This window comes from Rhinolophus sinicus, chromosome 1 (assembly GCF_057876585.1).
Source record: "Rhinolophus sinicus isolate RSI-liver-muscle chromosome 1, RSI-T2T, whole genome shotgun sequence".
In the NCBI taxonomy this organism is placed as follows: domain Eukaryota; kingdom Metazoa; phylum Chordata; class Mammalia; order Chiroptera; family Rhinolophidae; genus Rhinolophus; species Rhinolophus sinicus.
In genome coordinates this window covers 111,020,256-111,042,144 of record NC_142501.1, presented here as the reverse complement: position 1 = coordinate 111,042,144, position 21,889 = coordinate 111,020,256, and the positions used below count along the sequence as shown (strand labels likewise).

At 45.9% G+C, this 21,889-nt stretch overlaps 1 protein-coding gene across 21 annotated transcripts in view; it reads right to left on the bottom strand.

Moving 5' to 3' along the window:
• CELF2 (CUGBP Elav-like family member 2) overlaps nt 1–21,889 on the bottom strand; it is a 790,463-nt gene that overhangs the window by 70,439 nt on the left and 698,135 nt on the right. For all 21 annotated transcript variants that reach the window (XM_019738197.3, XM_019738201.3, XM_019738187.3 and 18 more), the window contains 2 exons: nt 10,951–10,999; nt 2,675–2,809 (listed from right to left, as the gene is read on the bottom strand). In XM_019738197.3, coding sequence (XP_019593756.1) covers nt 2,675–2,809; nt 10,951–10,999 — 184 coding nt within the window. The remainder of the gene's footprint in view (nt 1–2,674; nt 2,810–10,950; nt 11,000–21,889) is intronic.

Sequence of the window (21,889 nt, the reverse complement as noted above, 5' to 3'; positions counted from 1 at the left end):
GAGAATTGTTCTTTTAACAAATACACTGATTCAGGAGCGGTCCTCTGTACCCAGGAGCCCCGGGTCCTGCTAATTGAAAAGTCTACCACTGTCTGTCTTTATATTTCAGAACAAATGGTTATAGATGACTATTTTCTTTTGTGCCATAGGGAATTCTCATCAGTTCACCAGAAATTACTTTTCCATTAAAAATAAAAAACAAAAATGGGCAGGAGGAAGATTCTACTCTTTCCATTGAGTCTTCATTCCATAAAATATTGATGAGGGTTTTCCATAACGTGTTTCAGAAACACGCTGCTTCTGTGTCTAGCACTGGCTAATCAACCAAATGGCCAAATTGGCCAGAGTCCCCTGTCAAGTCCTGTGTCCTGCTCCTTCCTAGGAAAGTTTGGGCTGCTTTAAAAAATCTTATCTGCAGAAATAACTCATGTGTGCTCAAGGAGCTCTAGTCGCTGTGGGCACCAATGCCATTCATTACTATGCCCACAGGACAGATGAAAGGGAGGGTTGCTGCATGAATTGGCCCATCCCAGGAGGAGGACGACAGAAGCCAGGTCTTCCTAACTCATGGTCAAGGTCTCTCTACTAAGTCACACGGATGGTATGCTTGTAGAGAAAAACCTTCCATGTCTCTGACTAAGGAGGCCCTATGACAAATGCAGGTCAGATGACTGCTGCATTAACAAATGGGGAAACTGAGGTAGACAGGTAGGAAGATGAGCGGATTATGGTTGCATTTCATGTCAGGAGAAATTCTGGGATGGGACCTTGAGGTCACTGACCTCCAAGCCGCTATGAATGTCACATGCAATTCAGGAGCCTGCTTTTCTGTTCTTGCCATATGCCTTGGCGACTGAAAAAAATGCAATGGTAACACAGAAGAGTAACTGAGAATAACAAAAAGAGAGACCGGTGGTTCTAATTACAAAGTTGGCAGCAGAAAAGGGATTGCAAAAATATTATTGTGTATTTCCTGCATATTTTAGTCTTCGTTTAGCCCCCTTGCCTCCCCCCAGCCCCGTGTTCTCTCTCCTGGTTTGCCTGCCTCCATGGGCACATGTCTATCATAACAGCAGCAGAACCAAAGGTATGACCACATGGCATGCATCTGCTGGGATGGCACAGAGGGCCCAGGACGGAAGCCTAGCATCCTGCTGGTGAGTGAGGCTGGACAGGGGCTGCGGTTGGGCAGGTCCCCAGCACGATGGACAGCCTGGGGTGACACCAGTGATGGCACAGGGGGCAGGCCACCGATGAGCCTGGGGCACTGGGTCTGCTGTGTAGGGATCCCCCTCAATGTTGTATCCTAGTCAGCTTTTAGAGAACCCCATCTTTTTAGCAAGGGTTTCGTAACAAGGGGTTCAGACTGTCAGAGGATGCATACACTCTGCTCTCCAGCCTCCTCCCCGTTTTTCTACTTTTTTAACCACCTTCAGAAGACAACACAGGGATCACAAGCTTGGAACTGTGCGTTCCACCTCCTTCTAGCTTTCCTCTAGACTCCTCCGTTTGGGGAGCGGGAGGTGGATGTGGGTGGAACACTTTTGTTCTCTGGGCCTGCAACTCTAGCAGCTGACATCGTGAAGCGTTCTGTCTAAAAGTCAAAAGAACAAGTGTTCTTTCTCACGTGTGCTGACTTTATGTAAGACTAGGGAGACGGGTGAAAATTAGTGCCTTGATATGTAAGGCCCTGCCTCTTCTTTCCACACTTGGTTTGGGATGCCAGTTCTGTCCCAGAACCAGACGCTGCGAATGAAAAGACATTTCTAATTAGCCCCATGGAATTCGCACCGATAACTACATTAGTAGAATGAAATCCTCTTCGTGTTGCCAACATATGGATTTCTTAGAAGAACTGAAAACGATGTTTTACATACTTGCTTCCCATTGGGCCTCCCTGGACTGATGGGGAAACTGCAGTCAGATGGTGTTCACAGTCCGTGACTGCCTACGAGTGGTTTAAGGAAGGGGGTGTGTGGCATTGCTAAGGGAGATGGCAAACATGGGGAGAGAAGAGTTACTGCCAGCTACTTTGTACAGCTGCTGGTTTTCATCCATGCTTGGAGCCACCGCCTCTGCTTCTATCACGGTGACAAAGAGGAGCCTATAACCTTATTCTGGGTGAAAGTCATTTATTTGTCACTAAACAGACTCCCTGCACTCAGGACTTTTCCACTTGGAAATAAAAGCCTGATACCCCAAGATGGGCCCGGTTACTCTGAGTCCGTATCTGCCCTGCCCTGCGTGGGAACATGGACCTTTTTTCTCGGTTTGCATCCCTGTCAAGAGGCCCATACCCTTCACATTTCTCTTAGGCATGGCCAGAAACTAAGATGAAAACAACAAATATTCTCTCTCCTCCTCCACATTTCTCTCCCCCGCCCCCAATATCTACTTCAATTTGAGGCTGAAAAGGGATGTGTAACAGGGCAGCCAGCTGGCTTCCCGCCTGGCAGTGATAACCTGAGCTAATATGTTGGCACCAAGACCTTCCCGACTTGAGAAATAAAAGGTGATCACTTCAGCTCTGGTGAAAAGTTCAGGCTGGATAACTCTATCACCTGGGATGTATTACAGGGTAACCTCTTGTGCATGCGGCGCCTACAGCTACCTTGACTGTGACAGACCTCCAATCAGCACTTCAGGAGAGAGACCTGGGCCACAGCGCACTCACCTCGACTCAGCCCATCGGGTCCCCGGAGAATCCGGCACTCTTCTATCTGGCCAAATGGAGAAAACATCACCCTGATATCATTCTCATTACATTTCTTCGAAACCATTCCTATGAACAATTTTCTGTCTTCCACAGCTAGGAGATAAAAATAATGCATGAAGAAAGGCCATTGTCATCTTTTTCCTTGAAATCAATGCTTCAAGACCACATCAAACCGGGTGAGACTGTGCCCGGGTCCCAAGGCTGACTCTTAAGATTGCCAGCTGCCCCCACACACGCCACCTCACCTCTGCTCCCCCCACCTGGTCCTGCTTGAACATGGCATCTTCTGTGAGCTTGCTCTTACTCATGAAAGGTCTTCATAGGGACACAAAACACCATGTGGACCTTCCCCCCTTTGGAAACTGACCCTAATGTGTGCACTAGATCGTTCAAGTTCCGTGTAATTGCTAAACACTACCATTCCATGGAGGTATTTTTGGACACGGATTTTCTTTCTTTTTTTTTTTTTTTTTTTTTTTGTGTGTGTGTGTAGATGTTCTTTTAACTTGAGTGACAGGGAAAGAAAAAGGTCAGGAGAGGAAAAACAACAAGAGCAGATGTAGTAGAACAGGAAATAAAACTTACAACAAAGCATTGGATGGAAGAAAACATCCTTCTCCCCCCCGATTTCAAATAGCTTTGTCCCCAGGGATCCAGACTAGCATAGGGGAGAGACCGCCATTCCTCTGCAAAGCCAGTACATGACCTTTGGTCCTTGGCTTGGGCTGTGCAGCCCTAACTGGGGCAGCACATGTGCTCTGCATGTTCCAACGAAGGAGGAAGGAGATCCTAGTGAAGAGCATGGGCTGTGGCTCTTGAGAATCATGTCAGGACGGCCTGGTGCTGGGGGTGAAATGCGTACCAAGGAAAGAAGACGGAGGGAACCATTCTCTTCTACCCACTCAGAGGCAGGACTCTGGATGAACAGAAATGCATTTTGGGTGTCGGAACAACAATGTACAAATTCTAAGCTTGGAATCTGATGGAAGTCGAGGGAAGGGAAGGTTTACTCAGATGACCTGGGAGACTTTCCTCAAAATCTGCAAGCTGTGCTCAGGACGGCTGGCCTACATTTAGCGTTACAGGCGTAATTACAGCAGAGTTCAGGACAGTGTTGGCAGTCTCTTTTTATTTTATTTTATTTTTTTTAGAGAGAGCAAGAGACTGTCACAGAATCTCTCAGGGAGAAGTCTTGCTTGTTGCACATGTTTCATTTCAATCCATTTCTTTGAATTAAAAAGAAAGACAGCCGGCTGCCCCAGCTCCTTAGACCATCCTGGCTTATGGGAAGGACTATGTCATCCATCGCCATGTAGAGACCTTTTTTAAAAAATCTGCATTATAATCTTGTCATTGCTATTTAATTGGCTTTTATTTCTGTTTTTCTTATTCTTTTCCTGGACAGCATCTCATTTTCGTTTACCCCACAAGAATGCATTCTAGACTTGTCGCATGGCCTCCGCCCTCTGGGAGCTGGGACAGAAGACCCATTTGTGAAGACCTCACAGTGATGCAACAGGAAGGGGACAGGGCGTTTGCTCCCGTGAGGCGCTCTCCAGCAGAATGTGGCAGGAAGGGGACCGTTCTAGAGACGTTCACTGCAGTAGCTGAAGCCATGCGTGGCTCCTGAGCACTTGCAAAGTGGCTACTGTGACTGAGACTGAATTTCTAATGTAATTTAATGTTCACTAATTTAAATGTAAACAGCCACATGCTCCTGCTATATTGGACAGTGTAGTTCTGAGGGGCCTGAGTGAGACAGCTAAGTGCTCCTCGTCACGGAGCCCCAGACTGAAGTAAGGAACTTGAGACGTTTGGCCTAACTCTAAAAGGGACCGCGAGGCCTGGCAGGGGGGAGGGACCTGCCTGGGGTCTTCAACACATAGGTGGCCTCACCTGGACCCTGACCTACTGCCAGCCCAGGGTGCTTTCCCACTACTGTGTTTCCTGCAAGCCCAGAGAAGGCAGATGATGCTTAAAGGGAGAGCCATGCTGGGACTAAGAGACTTAGGTCCTAGCTCCAGCAAATGTCGTCCATTAAATGAAGGATCAGACTCTAGTTTTTCCCTTTTTCTCTTTCCTTTCTCTCTTTCTTAAATGCTGGAGAGAAGGTGGCCCAGTCACATGCTGGGATTGACTGAGTACTTGGGGGTTGGGGGGTGCTGGCGCCCAGAAACCCTCCCACCAGTCTCTCTCCATACTTATGGCCGCTCTGAAGATAATGCAGAGAAACTCCAGGGCTCCAAGGAGTACAGCTTGAAACCACAACTCCACAGTACTTGACAATGATAAACTGTGCTTCACAGACTTTGAGAGAGGCTTGCTGGAAGACGTGACAGTTACGCTGGCCCTTAAGGAGCTCGGGCAGGGCTGGATAGACTGGTAGCGGGAGGTGGGACGTGTACTAAGTGGGCAAGGTGCAGAGTCAGCAAAAAGTAAGGACCATGTTTGGGGCAGATGGAGGGCAGCAGCCTGACAACAGACACCATTTTTTGCTTCATCTGTAGAGAGGGGCTCAAGGTATCAGGAAGGTGACAGACGGTCCAGGGCCTCTGCTCGTGTTGAGATTCATCAAGTAGACATGGGCCATGGGGGTCACTGGCCGATTCCTGGAGTGGGGGGGGGGGGTCACTGCCTGATTCCCGGAGGGGAGGTACTGGCCGATTCCCGGAGGGGGGTCACTGCCCGATTCCTGGAGGGGGGTGTCATTGGCTGATTCTTGGAGAGGGAGGGGTCACTGGCTGATTCTTGGAGAGGGAGGGGTCACTGGCTGATTTCTGGAGGGGGGGTCACTGCCTGATTTCTGGAGGGGGGTCACTGGCTGATTTCTGGAGGGGGGGGTCACTGGCTGATTTCTGGAGGAAGGCCACTGAGGACCTGTTTTCCTGTATGTAGATAAAAAATTTTAAATGTAGGTTCCTTTTTCTCCCTGCAGAGTAAGTGACTGCCACTGACCATCTCCTGGGAGCTAGGGAAAGCACAGGAAGTCAAGGGCAGTGTTAGCACAATGATGTTTTAAGTACTGGAAACATGAGGTACCCTGGTAAAGGAGCTTCCTTTCTGATGGGTGTTTGTGGTGGCAGGACGGATGACGCCAGACCCCCTCACATGTGAGAGGATGCAGCATTCTCTAGAACCAGAAGGGGACAGGGGTGGCACTGACTGCTGTGGGCAGCAGGGCGGGAATGACTTCCAGTTGCAGTTCCCACCTTCCTCCTTCCTGGGGCTCCCACCTGAGGAAGCTATGGCTGATATCTTTACGAGAGTAGAAATAAATTCCGATTCTATTTCATCTGATCCTAAAGAATGTGATTTTGGTTCTTTGAGACAAAAGAACATGATACACTCCCAGTCGGTCCTTGGTTTCACTGGTAAACCTATAACTACGGTATTTAGCTAAAACAATTTGTAGGTTTTGAGCGTTAGAGGGGTACGACACTGAACAAAACACGTAGCTCTTCAGTAAGCTGGAAAATGGTTTCCTTACTAAGATGAATCTTAAGAAAATGGAAACCATTTAGGACACACTGGCTTCTTCGTCATCATGAAGGGTAAACTCAGACAGGCAGGGGGACAGACAGTAACTCTAACTTTTTTCAATAACACGTATTAGCTAAGAAAAAAATGGAACCTAGACCATCCATATACTATTCCAAATGCTAATTTCCTGTGTGTGTGTGTGTGTGTGTGTGTGTGCACGCGTAAAGGAGGCTGGCTGTAGGCAATCTTTTGCTCGTCAAGGGTGCTCTGTGGTTTTGACAGCTGGGCCATGTTGGCTTTAATGGCAAAATGTGGACAACCACACATATCCAGCTTTTCTCTCTCTGACAACCACACATATCCAGCTTTTCTTTTCCAGTGAAAATGTATTCAACAATTTCTTCCTGGGAATCCCATGCGAAGGACCCCTAAACAGCTTTGTCAATATTTCAAATAACTATAATTGTCTTGAATCCACTTAACTTTTTCATCAATGTTTGATGAATGTCTTGGTGGGTTTTTCCTAAGTATTCACGGGCAATAAGTATCTCACTTATTTTTTTAATCCACAATGATGCTGATTGCTTAAATAAATCTACCATGTTCATAGTATTATGCTAAATGCTTTAGGGGAAATTTAAAAAGACTGAAAAGATAAGGTCCCTGCCCTCGTGGGGAAAAGTCTATTTTCCTCTAGGATAACCAATGAATAAATGAGGGCAAATGCTTTTCTAAGTATTTTATAATGTACTATACAGGTGGGGTTACTATCACAGATAACAAGAGATCTGGAAGGCTCTCCGGACGAGGGGCCATTTCAAGATCTCCTTCCGTGGCTCAAATAAGAAAAGGTTAATGTTAGAAGCAGGGACTTTTTTAAGTTCGGGGAATAGAAACTTTGTTTTTTAAACATTCCCTAATTGTAAGCCTGTACTAACACCCTGGTATACATCCGTCAAAGTCACACCTGGGTTTGGGGTGGCCTGAATTAATTAACAGGTTTTCAATGTGTTAGTGCTAACATATGGCATTTAATTAGTGCCTTCAAATAAGCTAGTCTCTCCACTTTGAATTTTAAAATTATTTCTTCGTCTTCCAGTAAATCAGAACGTGACTGGATGGCTGTGATTCCTGTGTGTACTGCAGCCTTGCAGGCCTTCTCCCTTCCCCAAAATATTTAGTTATCTTGACGCCCACAAGCTCTGAACTTGACACGTGGGCACTGGGGGTTTCGGAGGCCTTGAGAAAAGAGATGGGGCATGGACGGCATTTCTGGACTAGAGGTTTCAAGGATCTCAGGCAAGTTGTGAGGTTGGAAGGTTAAAATAGGGTGGATTTATGCTCTGTGTACAGAGTCCAAAGCAATCCTCTCAACAAGAAGCATGGCCTAAGTGAACTGACCACAGTCACTGAACCCCCATGCTCAGAGCCAAAGGCAACCTCACTGCTTGTCTTACCACTCAGGGCTAGACAAACTGCAGGTCCAGCAACCGCATTTAATTCTCAGTCTTGCACAGCTGGTTCCTTTTTCTGCATAGCGGTGATGGGTTAAAAGAGGGAAAACAGGCCCTTCAATGATACGGAGAATTAACGAGAGTAACGAGGTTTGCACTTGTGTGTACTGAAATCCATACCTCCTCCAGTGCCCTTCCCGCACCAACATTCAGCTGTGTGCAACTGAAGAATAACAAAAAAGTTGGATTCTGTTGAAATCTGGGTATTGATTCAGTGTTCTTCTTAAAGGCCTCAGCATTTTATTGCTAATGCAGTGGGCTTAAAAAACATTCTTTTTGGGGACACCTGGCACAGTAGAAGCATGAAGGCAGGAATAACACGAGTGGGTTTGTATAAATGTGCTAGAGGCTGCAGCTTAAATCAGAGCCAACGCAAAGGGCAGGCTAGAGGAAGCCAGGGAGATTTCGGAAGCCCCGCTCAGTGCAAAGCGGACGCAGAGGGCAGATCCAACATTGCTGAGCTCACCACAGAGGTTCCCTTCGTTAGGATCTCTAGATCGACAAAGGCTGAAAAGAGTGATTGTGTGTCTGGAATTCATGTGTCCATCACTAATTAATCTGTGACGAGCAGCCCTTTCTTGCTCAGCAAATACAAAGTTTTAGATATCGGAACATGGTGATAATGAAGGCAGTAACTGTCTCACTGTGATGAGCCCTTTGTGCTATCCATAAATGTCAGCAAACTCAATAAAAGTGCAATTAGGGCTCGTTATTCTTCTTTCACAACCACAGGAGCTATTTCGAGCATCTGAGCCAAAGAAATCTTTGTGCTCTTGGAGCTTTGGAAACTATGCTTACCTGTCAAAACTGCCATGTGAAATCAGAAAAGGCTTGCAGCTTTTATCACTTGCTTTCAAAAATTATACATTTCTCCTGATTCCTCCATCAGGTCCGAGGAGAACCTTGAACCTTGCTCATGTCTACGCACGATGCGGTCCCACTGGAGCCTCCATTGAGAAGCACACTTTGAAAGCGGCTTTCGGACAAGGAGGCTGGGTCAGGCTATGGAATGTGATGAAGGACGCAGCTAGCAAGTGCAGGGTCAGGGGCAAGTCCAGTCTCTTCAAAATAGTTTTTAACATGTACCCCGCATTGCTCCCTGAAAAATGGCATTTTTAGGTAGTCTCTCCTCTTAGTAAACCAGTACTCGGTCCTGTTTGGCTTTCGGTGTCATGCACAACCGGGTGTGCTGACAGTAGGTTTATTCTGTTGCTGTGGTTCTAGACCCAATGCAAACGTACCCTCAGTGTCTGGAGTTGACACAGGACAGCCAGGGCAACGGACCATTTGTGATAGCTGCCAGCAGCTGTCCTATGGAAGGGGTTCTCTAAGCTAGGATTCATGAAATGCAAGTAGAAAATGCAAAAGAAGAAATCCCTTCATGGTTCAGCTCTTTGGGTATTTCAGGTCCAACATTGCCAACTCAGTTGTCTAGTTCGTCACATCTTTGTCACTATGACCTAAGGTTCAGAAATAAGACCAAATTCTTTTCCACAGACTTTCACTCTGTGGCCCCTGCCCTGACACAGTTTAGAGAATTATGGAGTCAAAGGGCAGGGGGCGTCCCGTGGTGGCCAGAAGCTCCAAGATGACCTCCAGTGACACAATTCATGCCACGAATACAAAATTCCGCTCTCCTATGAGGACTAGAGCAGACTGCAGCCGTGAACTTCTGGAGCAAGAGGGTTCTAGGAGTTGGCGTGGGTGTACAGCCTCGGCCTGGGTGGACGTGCTCAGGGCAGCACCTTGTAAGGCCAGGGAAAAATCTGGATGGTACCAATAATCAACACTGCATAGACGTCTTCTATCATTTACAAAGCTCTGTTACAAACATCTCGTAGGACTCTTAAAAAAAAAAGGCAACCGATGTGAGGCAGTTACCGTTATTGTTTTATTAATGAGGACATTAAAAGTTCAGTCCTTAAATGACCAGTAGACCCTATTAGATCAGTAGACTGAATGCAAGTTCCATGAGGTCAGGGCAGTGTCTTTGCAGTCTTTTTTTTAAAAAAAATTCATTTCTACAGCCCCAGCTAGCTAGCAACATGCCTGGCACACAGTAAGTACTGACGGAGTAACTGTCGAGTAAAGGAATGAAGTGATTTGACCCAGGTCCCCCAACAAAGCAGTGGCAGATTTTAGACCCTCCGACACTAAATGCCATGTCTGTGATAAAGCCGTGGCGGAAACAGGGAATGAACTCTCAGAAAAGTGTGTGGCTGATGAGAAGATGGGGGCCAAAGCACGGCAGTCTACACCCCGACACACAAATCAGGTGCCAGCAGCCCACGATGCCACATGGGATTTTCTTCAAACCTTCCTAGTCTGCGAAGCAGCCAGAAAGCAAGCTGCACTACAATTAGCAAACAATACCTTGTGGAAAGACTGAGAGCCCACTCATCATTTACATGCACCGATATGCAGATCTCGGAGTGCATGGCTTCTGCCTGATTACTAATTAATGAGGTGCAGAACTGCCCGTGGAAGGAAAGCAGCTGATTATGTCAGTCTGGTGGGACGGTAAGCTCTGAGGTACAAGAAGGCAGACGAATCCTTTAACATCCATTTCAGTAAATTCAAAGGACAAAACAGGGACAGAAGGTGGGTATAAATGGAAGCAACAGCTTAACAGAGAGAAATGTGGCTATCAACCCTCTGGTGTGTTGGAGCGCCAAATCTCAGTTATTTCACGGACCTCATCAAAAGCAGATTTTTGCACTGAGTGTGTGTTTATGTCATCAGCAGACTGAATTCTGAATGAATTTGGATGCAAATGCGTTGGTACAATTTAGAGGAGAGCGCAGTAAGGCAGCCTCCGAGCCAAAGCGGAGCAAACGGAAAGGAGGAGACAGATAGGCCAGCTCTTAGCGGGAGACGCTTTCCCCGCTTCCCCTGTGCAGCGTAAGGTCATTCATCCCCGTCAGAGGCCAGTGTTACCCTATGGGAGCAAATAAACAAGAGCCAAAGGCCACTGCGTCACCACACAGAGCAAGGTCCCAACCGAGGGACACGGAAAACCATTTCTGGGAACGACTTCACAGACCTTTACACCAGACATAAATGAGGCAGGAAAGTGAAGCTCACTTTTCTCCAGACGTGCCAACCACAGTGCACGTTTCCTGCAGCAGTTCCCTCTGTCTTTCTGAGAGAAAAAGCCACTGGGGCTGGCGTCTCCCTCCCCCAGCTGACTTCTCAACTTAAAGAAACAGACATTAAATGAGACAGTCGGTCACCACCTACCGTTTGACTTTTCACTATCTGCAGGTTTCATCTGAATGGGATGATGCATCTAAAAATACAAAAGTGAGAAAGTAAAGGCAGATTGAACAACTGTATAAACAGTCTCAGCAATCCCACACTATTAAACTTGACCACTGACATTGTTAACAGGATGCATACATAACAAGACCTCTCCCAGGTAAAAGCAAGCACATTAAAGTGCACCCTGTGCTTTATGTTTAGGAACAGAAAGAACCCGTTTGCTTCATGGGGCACTGGGACAGTCTTTTAAAGCTTGGGCTCTGCAGTCAGACTTGAGTTTGAAACCTGGTTCTGTCACTCAATACGGTTTCTGCCTGTGCCTCAGAGGTAAATCTGGTGCTGCCATTCACTTGGACAAGTGTCTTAACTTCTCCGAGCTTCAGTTTTCTCGTCTGCCAAATGGAGAGAAGACCTGTACAGTGGGGCTGTGGGAACTAAAGGAGAAAATGTATGTAAAGCACTTAATTAACAGGGCATAGGATGCGCAGGATAAAATGAACTACGGTTACTTCGTGTTACTAGAAATTTGAATGCAGACGGTCTTTGTTTTGCTCCTGGCCCTTCTGCCTGCTGCATAGGTTTTCTTAGGTCTCGGTGTTGTGAGTGATTTGAAGGTCTAGTAGTTGAATGAATCAGGGGCCATCATATAACTTTTATTAAACACAAAGTATGGGATAGGAATGCAGAGCCACTGAAAGAATGGGAGGAAGGAAGGAAGGAGGGAAGGAGGGAGGGAGGGAGAAAGAGAGAAAAAGGGAGGGAGGGAGGGAGGGGGAAAGAGAGGGAGGGAGGGAAGGTGGGGGAAAGGGAGCGGGAGGCAGGCACAGGCCTTCCGATTCCGTGCATTCAGTGCACACGTAGGAGTAGAAAGAACCTGACACAAAGTGTGGCCCAGATCCCGAGTCACGGCTGAGCTGCGCCTCTCCGGCCCTTTACTCAATGCCATTCACACCACTGTGCACGGTTTGCACAGTTTACTCCTGCGCAGAATGCTGCCACCATTTCCAATTAAAATAAATTCCTCAAACTACTTCCAAAGGCCCTCTTGCTTCATATTTCATCCTACCCCAAGGAACATCAGAGCTACAGGGTAGACAGAATCACTGGCTGTGCAAATGCTTTTATTATAATGGGTCCCATTCTCTCTGAACCTTTAATTTCCCCAGTGGACTTCCATCACTTGTAAGCCACAGCTCTGGGTTTTATCTAATTTAAATGAAAGGGGAATGGTACTTGGCTCTGGCACTTAAATGATGGGAAATTATTATCAGGCAGTCAGGACCATGTGCAGCTAACGCCTGCCAGGGTCTTCAAAACACAAGAGGAAGAGAAAAGAGGCAGCACTGTCAGGGGAGGAGAGGCTAAATAATTCAGAGCTGCTTTGTTTATTCTACCAGGCAAGATGCTCTTCTGCATAGAACACAGGCCCTGAGATGCAGGGTCTACTTGTATTCTCACTCCATTCATTAATCTGTTCCATTTGTAGAAGAGAGTCTAGCATGAGAATGGAATGTTTAGGGGTCAGTAAGCAGACCAGACTTTTCCAAAATGACTGGAATAGACACCTAAAAAGCAGGCAAAAGTCAACTGTGGGAACTCCTGATTTGGGCTAAGGAATGTGGCCTCTTACAGGTAATAGAAAGACTGACCAAAAACAAAAGAAAGGTTGGGGGAAGTTGGACTGAGTCTTTCAGTTAGCTGTCCTTGCAGTCTGCCTTTATCCACTTGTTCAGCAACTGTGTGTGTGTGAGGTACCTGTGTCCCCGACTCGGCTGAGAAGTGGGGAACGAAGGCCAAGTTCAGACCCTGACAGTGTGGGGGGGACACTGACATGTAAACACCACTACCCCCAGCAAATGGTAGGTGCTGTGGTCTACAGAAGAATGAGGTGGTGTGCAGTGGGAGCCCACACTGTATTCTGCCTCACGAGGCGAGACAAGGCTTTTCAGCAAAGCTGGCATCTGGTTCTGTCCTACAGGCCAAGCTGGCCTTGCCAGCAGAGAAGGGGGAAATGGCATTTGAAACCAATGGAACATCCCATGTAAAGACACAGTGGTGAGAGAACACAGCTTCTCATAGCAAGTCGCCAAAATATATGTGGCGAGGGGCGCAGAAGGGGCTGCAAGGTAGTAGGCATGCAGGTCTTAGGGGATCTTGTGAACTAAGACACGGAAATTTTGTCTAAAAGTCCATGGTTAGGCATAGAGGAATTAAGTAGCCAAGGCAACGAGATCAAATTTGAATTCTAGAAAAGCCCTTTTTGGCTACAGCGGAGGATGGATTATAGAAGAGAAACACAGGAGACTGGGAGAACAACGAAAAGGCTACTGCAAACATCCATGTGAAAGTCTAAACCTCAGAGGCAACTGGCTAGTTGTGGGGAGGAGGGGGAGCGAGAACCCCAGGCAATAACGTGGATCATTGCCTGAACAGAAAAAATGAGAAAGTCGTTTTGGGGTGACTGATGTGGACAGGTTTGAACAGCCCACATCTGATGTGACTGGATTAGAAAGAAGCTGTGACTGTGTGTCCCAAGCTGTCGTGATCACTTGGGGAGGTGGCAGTGGGGGCCACAGGCATGGATGAAACTGTCCACAGAGGGACTGCAAAGTGGAGAAAGCCACGAGTCAGGGACAGAACCATGGAGGCCGAGAGGGACAGAGCAAAGGGCAGTCAGAGGAGCAGGAACCACTGGTCCCACAGCAGCCACGAGGGGAGAGTTTCAGGGACAAGGTGGTGGTCAGAGCAAGTGCCGCTAGACGCTACGATGAAAATGCCCAAGAGTCCTTTGGGACTTGGCAATGAAAGATTCTTTAGGGAATTAATCAAAAGCAATTTTTGTGGAGTGGTGGGGCCCAGAAAGCTGGCTTGCAGGGATCGGGGGAGTAACAGGGAAGGTAACAGCGGATAAGATAAATGCAAACTACTATTTCAAGAAGAGTAGTTACAAAGGGGGCCGATACAGGGAGCTTGACGGAGGATGGGGTGGAGTCTTTCCTTTCCAGGTAGCAAACACTTGTACAGTTTAATGTGCTGAAAAGACTCAGATAAGATTCACAGGTTAAAGGTATAGGACAGAGGAGATAAGTGTACCTACATTATGTATGGGACACAAAAATGAAGTGACTAGGACTCTGGCCCTCAGGGAGCTGACGACCCATCATGGTGGCTCACATGCACATATATAAAGCAGAAAAATGGTGACCAACCTCAGACAGATGGCTACGAGCATTCAGATCAATCTGTGAAGTGCATGGAGGTCTGGAGGAGGAAATCTGGGAGCTGTAACTCTGTAGGGACAGAATCAGTCTAGTCTAAAGCTGTTAAGGGCCCTGGCAATCATTTAGTCCAATGCTCTCAATTGATAGGTCTTCAGGGACTAAGTGACTCCACTCAGGACACACAGCTAGTTAATGACAGAGCTGGGATCAGAAATCTAAGCTCCCTATGCTTATCCGGTGCTGATTTTCCAGTCACACTGCTTGTCCACCAAATGCCCAACGTGGGACGTGACGCCTGAGCCCATGATAGAGAAATGTGGATGCCAGACACTCGTTTGAAGACGCCTGCAGGATTTCCATAGTGAAAGCACTCTTCCCTCCTCTCAATTCCCCAAACACTCTGTCCACAGCTGGATAACCAGCATTACACTAAGACTCGACTCTTGGTTTTCTTGCAGCTCCTGAGAGAATCCTAGGACTATCCAGAAGGCTCAGGAACGCGATGTGGGAGTACAGCCACATGCTATGTAATGATGTTTTGGTCAACAATGCACTGCATATACAAAGGTGGTCCCGTGGGATTAGAACGGAGCCGAATAATTCTTATTGCCTAATGACCTTGTAGCCATGGTAACACCTTAGTGTAACACATCACTTATGTGTTTGTGGTGATGCTGGTGTAAATAAACCTGTCAGTCGTATAAAAGTGTAGCACATTCAATTATGTACAGTACCTACTACTTGATAACGATAATAAATGACTATGATGCTGGTTTATGTACTTACTATACTATACTTTTTATCATTATTTTAGAGTATATGCTTTTTACTTATAATAAACTTTGCCGTCAAACAGTGTGCCACGTTACGCTGGCAGCAGCCTCATACATCTTGTGTTTAATACATCTTTTGATTGCATCCTTTTCTCTTGTGCTTGATTGAATTTCGCGTTGTTTTCTAAGGTAACGTGCTGCACATGTAACCTTAGACTTGTAGCCTAGAAGCAATAGGCTGTGCCATAGAGCCTACGTGTGTAGTAGGCTGTACCAACTAGATTTGTGTACGTGCACGCTATGATATTACACAATGATGAAATCACCTAGCGATGCATTTCTCAAAATGTATCCCCATTGCTAAACGACACATGACTGTAATAAAGCAGCTACCGAAGACCTGACCTTTGTTTTGGTCTTTCCTGGACCCAGGAGGACTGAAAGTCAACTTCGCAGAGATCTTGATTGTCAGACCCTGGTGGATTCCGAATGGGTGGTCACCCTGCTCTAGGTTTGCACTGAGACAATTTAGCTAACGTATGTAAAGCAACGTGACCTTCTTGGAGAGAGGTGTCCAATCAGTACTGCGTTAAGAATGGCTCATTATCATGAACAGTTCATTTGAGTTACAAATTTCTGATCAGATACAGGATGTAAATGTCAAGGAGGACAAAAAATGGTTTGGAGACATTCTCATAACATTGTTTTAGTTCCTGGGAATCTCATGACTCCAAAGACTGCTGGAAGGTTTGCTGAGTGGAGTAGGGAAGGAACAGACATTCTATTCCAGTTCCCACTTAGAATAAAGGGATTCTTTCCTTACAACAGGAAACGGTCTCAAAGACTTGACCCAGTGTGATGGTAGGATTAGTCACTCATTCCCTTATTTCTGCTTTTACCAGACACTCTGTTAGCTGCTGGGAATACACGGATGGAAGAGCTCTCATCCTGATGGAGCTTGAATGCAGTGGTTGAGCTCTGCCAGCCACTTCCCACCAGGTGATGCTGTGTGCTGGGCTAAGACCTACAGCACAGGAACCCCTGGGAGACATGCCCAACCGAGACCAAGGGAGGGCAAGCTGGAGAAGGTGTCTCAGTGAAGTAACATTTGAGTTCAATCTTGAAAGTCTCTTAATGCTAATCGGGCTATGAGTGAAGGACATTTCAGGGAAGGGAGAGCACATTGAAAGGCACAGAGTAAGAGAAAATAGGTCATGTTGGTACTAAACAGTGATGATACTACATTCCAACCAATAGAGGAAGCATTAGAAGTTGCTAAAGGTCATTCGCCAAATACAAAACACCCGAAGCACAACATGACTAAGAGTGGGGGATATATTCATGGAACGGAGAATTTCAAGTTCGGAGACAACAATGCAAGCGGCCTAACCCTGAATGAAAACTGCCCTAGGAACCAGTATTGGCAGCCCATGGTCCCACCCTCCCCACATTCCTCAACAACTAAGGATGAAACCCATGGTGTCGGAATGGCTGCTTGCTGACACTGCTGCTGTAGTGGCTTGGGACGTTGGAGGTGTCTGCTGCCAGAGCTGGATGGAGCCGGACGTTGGAGCTCCGTGCTGTGTTTTGCACTTGGAGTTCCCAGCAGACAGCAGCAGACCGGAGTGTTGAGCAGTCACTCCTCCAATCTCCCAACGTGCCACTGGTTGTAAGGGAATCTCAGAGTCAGGGTTGAGGCTAGTTCCAACGGGGGCTCTCTCCTCCTTCTCTCTATGGCAAATGAGCACCTGAACTTGAAGAATTTTTGCAAAGAAGTCTAAGAGACGTGCATGAATTAAATTGACGCTGCGTCTCCATAGCCATACTGGGTTGACTGTGCCTGAAAAAATCTTGTGTCCTTGGAGCACACTGAGACAACAGGAGGGCTTTGGCAGAAGCTTGTCTCAGGGAGAACCCAAGATCAATTGTTTTGGAAATAGATCCTGATTCATAGCAGCAAATTTGACTTAACGTATTTCCTCATGTTTACATTTCTATGAGAAAGCCTTCTAAATCCATTCCCTTGAAGATTTCTTTGAGTGCACGTGAATTTCCTTTTCATTTTATTGCTCAAGTTACACAGTAAGGTACTGGTTAATGTCTTGGTCTCTATTTAGTCCTGTTTCTTTAAAAACCAATGGAGTCTAATGAAAAGGGAAATTTTAAGAGCTCCTTCCCTCCTGGGTGGGAGGGGAATGGAGCCAAGCGTGGTCTTCAGAAACCTCTCATTTGACTTGGCTTGCATCTGTGTATTAAGTACGGCGACCCACGCACAGCAAGGTGGAGCCTCTCAGAGGAGAGGGCTGGTACTGCAGCTCACCGAGGGGCCACTGCTTTGCCTGTCTGACTAGGCTTTCAGTGAGCTGGAGCTTCTTGAGGATAAGGAGCGTATCTTGCCACCCCTTCTATGCCAAAGCCAAGCAGGGCCTCGATGACACGATGCAGGCTGCTCCCATCTGCTGCAGGCACAGCTGCCATGCCAAGCTTCCACTCTGGCGAGGAGCTGTTAGTGTTAGAGCATGCCAGCCTTCCAGGGCAAAGCCTCACCCTTTATCCTGCCTCATAATGAGTGTCATTTGGCGCTCCCTCCTCTTCTCCCCCCACATACACAGAAGGCCCCAGAACTGGGGTTTCCAACCCCTGGCCTTCAGAATGGCAGATCTCAGATAGGACCTGACGCTTCTCACCCCTCAATGTGTTGACCTTTGATTCGCAGCCAAGAGCCCAGCTGTGGCTCATGAAAATGAAAATGCGGATATATCCGCACAGCAAAGCCATTACCCGAAGTCTGTGGGGGTGACTTCACGTATAGGGAGCTGTACATAACCCTGGCAACAGCTGTCACTACCTACATTACGAGTCCCATCATGTCACAGTGACAGAGCTGAGGCTGGGCTGCAGAGCACCAGCATTTGCACTCTCTAGAGTTTCCATTATATACAAAGTCCAGAGTGACTGCTCCAAACCTCTCTCCCTCAGTCTGGTGATGAGTAAGGGGGAGATTCTGAGTTTAAACAGCCAATGTTAACACAGGCCAAGTCTGGAGGAAGGAAATGGGTTGAGAGGAAGGTGACAGGGCAGGTTTCTCACACATAGGAGAGCTCATGTTAAAACTTGTTTAACCCCAGATATCACCAATTGATGAGTTAACCACCTTTAACACGAGATTCAATAAAACATGCCATTTTTTAACCTGAAATGGGCTTCACAGAGTCACTGTTATGCATCTGATTATTAGACCTATCCTGACCCCTTGAGAGAGCAGCCGTGATGGCACATATTATAAGCTAACTGCCCATAAAAAATTTAAAGGGAGAAAAAGACGGAAGGGGACGAGGTGAATTTCACAAAAGAGGTACGCGCTAAATGAGAAAGTTGACTCCAGCCATAAAGACGAACTGGAATTTTTCTTTCACTCCACAACACAAATATGACTCATGCAGAATCCTCTGTATCTTGTTGTAGACTATGAACTACCCAAAGCTCCTGTACTTTCTGAATTGTTCTCAAAAAAGTTTTATAAATGGTAAGTTTCGTAAGAATTGCCACGAACTGGAGGCACGTCATCCCCCAAATGACTGCGTGTATGTATTGTGAAGGGATATTCTATTATTGAAAGGAGCCCCCAAAACTTTATAGGCTTCTGTATCTCTAGGAAGGTAATGGTGCCATTTCAGTCACTGTTATATTACTCTCCCGAAGAAAGACTGGGATGAAACAAAAGCAGCGTTCGTGATATTGACTTATAAGTGTTGAATAAGAACTTTTGAATTTCTCTGATTTTTTTAATGGTAGCAAGATGGTAAACTTGCTAAGACATCTTGAGTAGAATGACACCTCTGCAAGAATACAGACAACAAAAAAAATGTGTTTGATCAATCAAAGCTGGCTTTTATCATGGGGACAAAGCCAGATTTGGAGCGCATAACTATACCTAGCAAGTGGAGAATTTAGGCAATTTTTGTGAAAACTGAGGTAAATCTTCCTTTCACTCTCAATTTTCCTGTGCCAAACATTGTTGTAGGCTCCTTAGGTGTGTTAACTAATTTGATTCTCACAGCAACCCTGAGATGGGTACGTGTGAGGAGCTGAGGACGAGGGAGGGAGGGAGAGCCCAAGCTCTCCAAAACATTTTATGCCCACGTTGATGAGAAGCAGATCGGTGGTTAGCAAGATCAGCTATCAATCATTATGTGAGAGGAAAATAACAGTTTTGAATCGCTGACATGAATAGATTCGACATTTTGTGGTTTCTTCACAAGCTGATAGTGCAACAAGCACACTGGAATCCAGGGAATTCATCAGCGTGGACCACTCATTGTTGGCTAAGCCAGTACTTACACCAGGAGGCTCCGGCATTTTGGTTTTATGTTAAGCGACTGGATTGTACAAAGCTTGTGTATGTGAATACTGCTTTGGAAGTTCCGGAGGAAGCTGAGAGTGCCTCATTGTTCTCTGAAGTTCACTGGTGGAAGCTGGCTGTATGGGATCCGTCTGTTTTGGGTCATGGTGCTGTTAACTGCTCATTTGCATGCGTTAACATGGCAGGTGCATAAAAAGCTTTCAACCAATATATGCTGACATACAATTTTATAAAAGTGACCGAAAAGGGGGATTTGAGCGTGAATGACAACAAAGGAGCATATGTTATCTTTCCTTGTTGCAAATAGCAACCTGGGGCAAAAACCACAGTGGAAATGAATGTTGCTTCCTCACAGTGCTTGACACATGGGAGGAACTTAAAGCACGGCCTGTGTAATAGGGGTCAAAAAAATGATCATTGTCAGTATTATTTTACATAACATCAGAGTTTCCCTGAGGGACAAAGGAAAAGGTCCCATTCAAAAGCTAATAGAACATACAGGAAAGAATGGCCTTTCTTGGTCATCTGAGAAGTAAACAGCTAATGTTTCTCTATTCCCAGCTTTTTTCGTACTCATATATACTAATAATCCAGTGCTGAAGAAAACCCTCTAGAACCCCAATTATATTATCTGCTTTTGGCTTATCTGGCTTCAAGGCAGAATTTTTCTTAGCTGGAATGACACTACCCATTCACATTTCTGTTACAATCATGGGGTATACCAGAGGGGGAAATACAAGCAGTGAAACCATTTAGTCCTGGCAAAAAATAAATAAAATAAAATATTGCTGGAAAATTAGATTACTCTGGGTGGGTGGGAATCTATGAGGGAATTTGGAGCCTATTATGGTGATTAAGTCATCATTTCTGACAGATTATTCTAATCAGCTGTCAAAGAACATTCCATAACCCCATCTGTAACTTGGCGTCCTCATTACTCAGCCTGTGTTACCTTCTGTATGTAAAACACATACAAATAAGAGGGGTAGATACAGCCTGACATTTATTACACTCATTAGCTATGATTAGGTTCTGTGTTTTCACACTAAATAATAACACAGGCTTCCATTTTGCTTCATTTATTCTCAAAATGAGAAGAAAAATGAATAGGCTCAACCTAGAAGGCATGGAACGTGAATGAAAAATAATTGTTATAACGAAGTACGAACATAATGCTTTCAGAAGTACTGTTATTCACGAAGAATGTTAATCCTTTCTTAGTTTAATTTTTCTTGGGACTATTAAAATATATTACTCAGAGAGGTAAGTCTATGATACTTTTTAACCCTCGAGTCGGATTTGGTACCTAACTAGCTGCTATTTCAGTAGCAGCTACCGTGTTTAGCAATATTATTGTGAGCAGAAAGCAGTTTTTTTGATAACATTTTAGTTCTTCCCTCTCTGTCACTGAATCTTTGGGATAGAATAAATAATACATCCAGTCAGTTGAGCTTCCAAATAAATCCGGTGAAAAGCAAAGCAAAAGTAGTTACAACTAAAAGATTGTACCTAGGTTTGTCTAAAATCCTCTGTTTAGATGTGTACGTTTTAATGACAAAAAACTGGAGGGTATAAAACAATTTTGGACATGGAAATAAATAGAAGGACTCAATGTTAGAGAAGGTGTGCAGGATTATTGTGCTGCTGTGGCAATACTATGACAGCAGAAGACCACACGGCGATCGTGTGCGACAGCTGGAATATCATAATCACTGCTGATTAAGGAGCCAAAATTAAGAGAAAGGTAATCATTTGGCCCTTATCACTAAGTGGGAAATATACAGATATACTTTCTAACTGTGATTTCTTTTTGATTGTGGAACTGTCTTCCAAAATCAACGATGGATGTTCCAAGAGTCATTCTTCCAGACGTTACCCAGATGCTAAATTAGACACGCTGCCTCACTGATCCATGCGGAATGACACTGAAATAGTAATAATGCCTGCCCTGACCATTAGGGAGTGGTTTAAGGACCTGGAAGTTCATTTACATTCCCAATACTATGATTCTACAGGCCACAAACTTAGTATGATCTCATCTTTTAAGACAAACGAGTCTGTTTTAAATATAAATTGTCCTTCTGACATTGGTCTCTGCCCGGAATGACCACCATTGGGCTCGGTTCTTACATAGCCTTGGAATAAATGAGAACCCAGCCTGCCAGGCTCCTGGTGGCTCCTTTCCCAGCACCAGCTGCTTTCAGATCATTCACCGTTACCCAGTTCTCAATGCCCGTGAACTGGGATGCATCAAGCCCTGCATGCTGGTGAGTGGATGTCACTGCACCTCTCTTGTTAACCTTCACTGTGTGGTGATGCCCCTTTTGTTTAACTGGCCCTGCCGCCCGGGGCCACAGGGCCTGTCTACTCCCTGAGTACCCAGTTCAGAGTCTTAGCCAAACTGGGAGTTTATCTCCTCCCCTGGTTCTCTCTGCCTTTTCCCCAGGGCTTGACTCGGTTACTGACAATCCCTGGTACTGCTTCCCAGAGTTCTTTTACTCAGACTCCCTCAGCCGCACCCCTGCCTCCTCCCCACAGAAAATAGCCTTGGATAGTTAAAC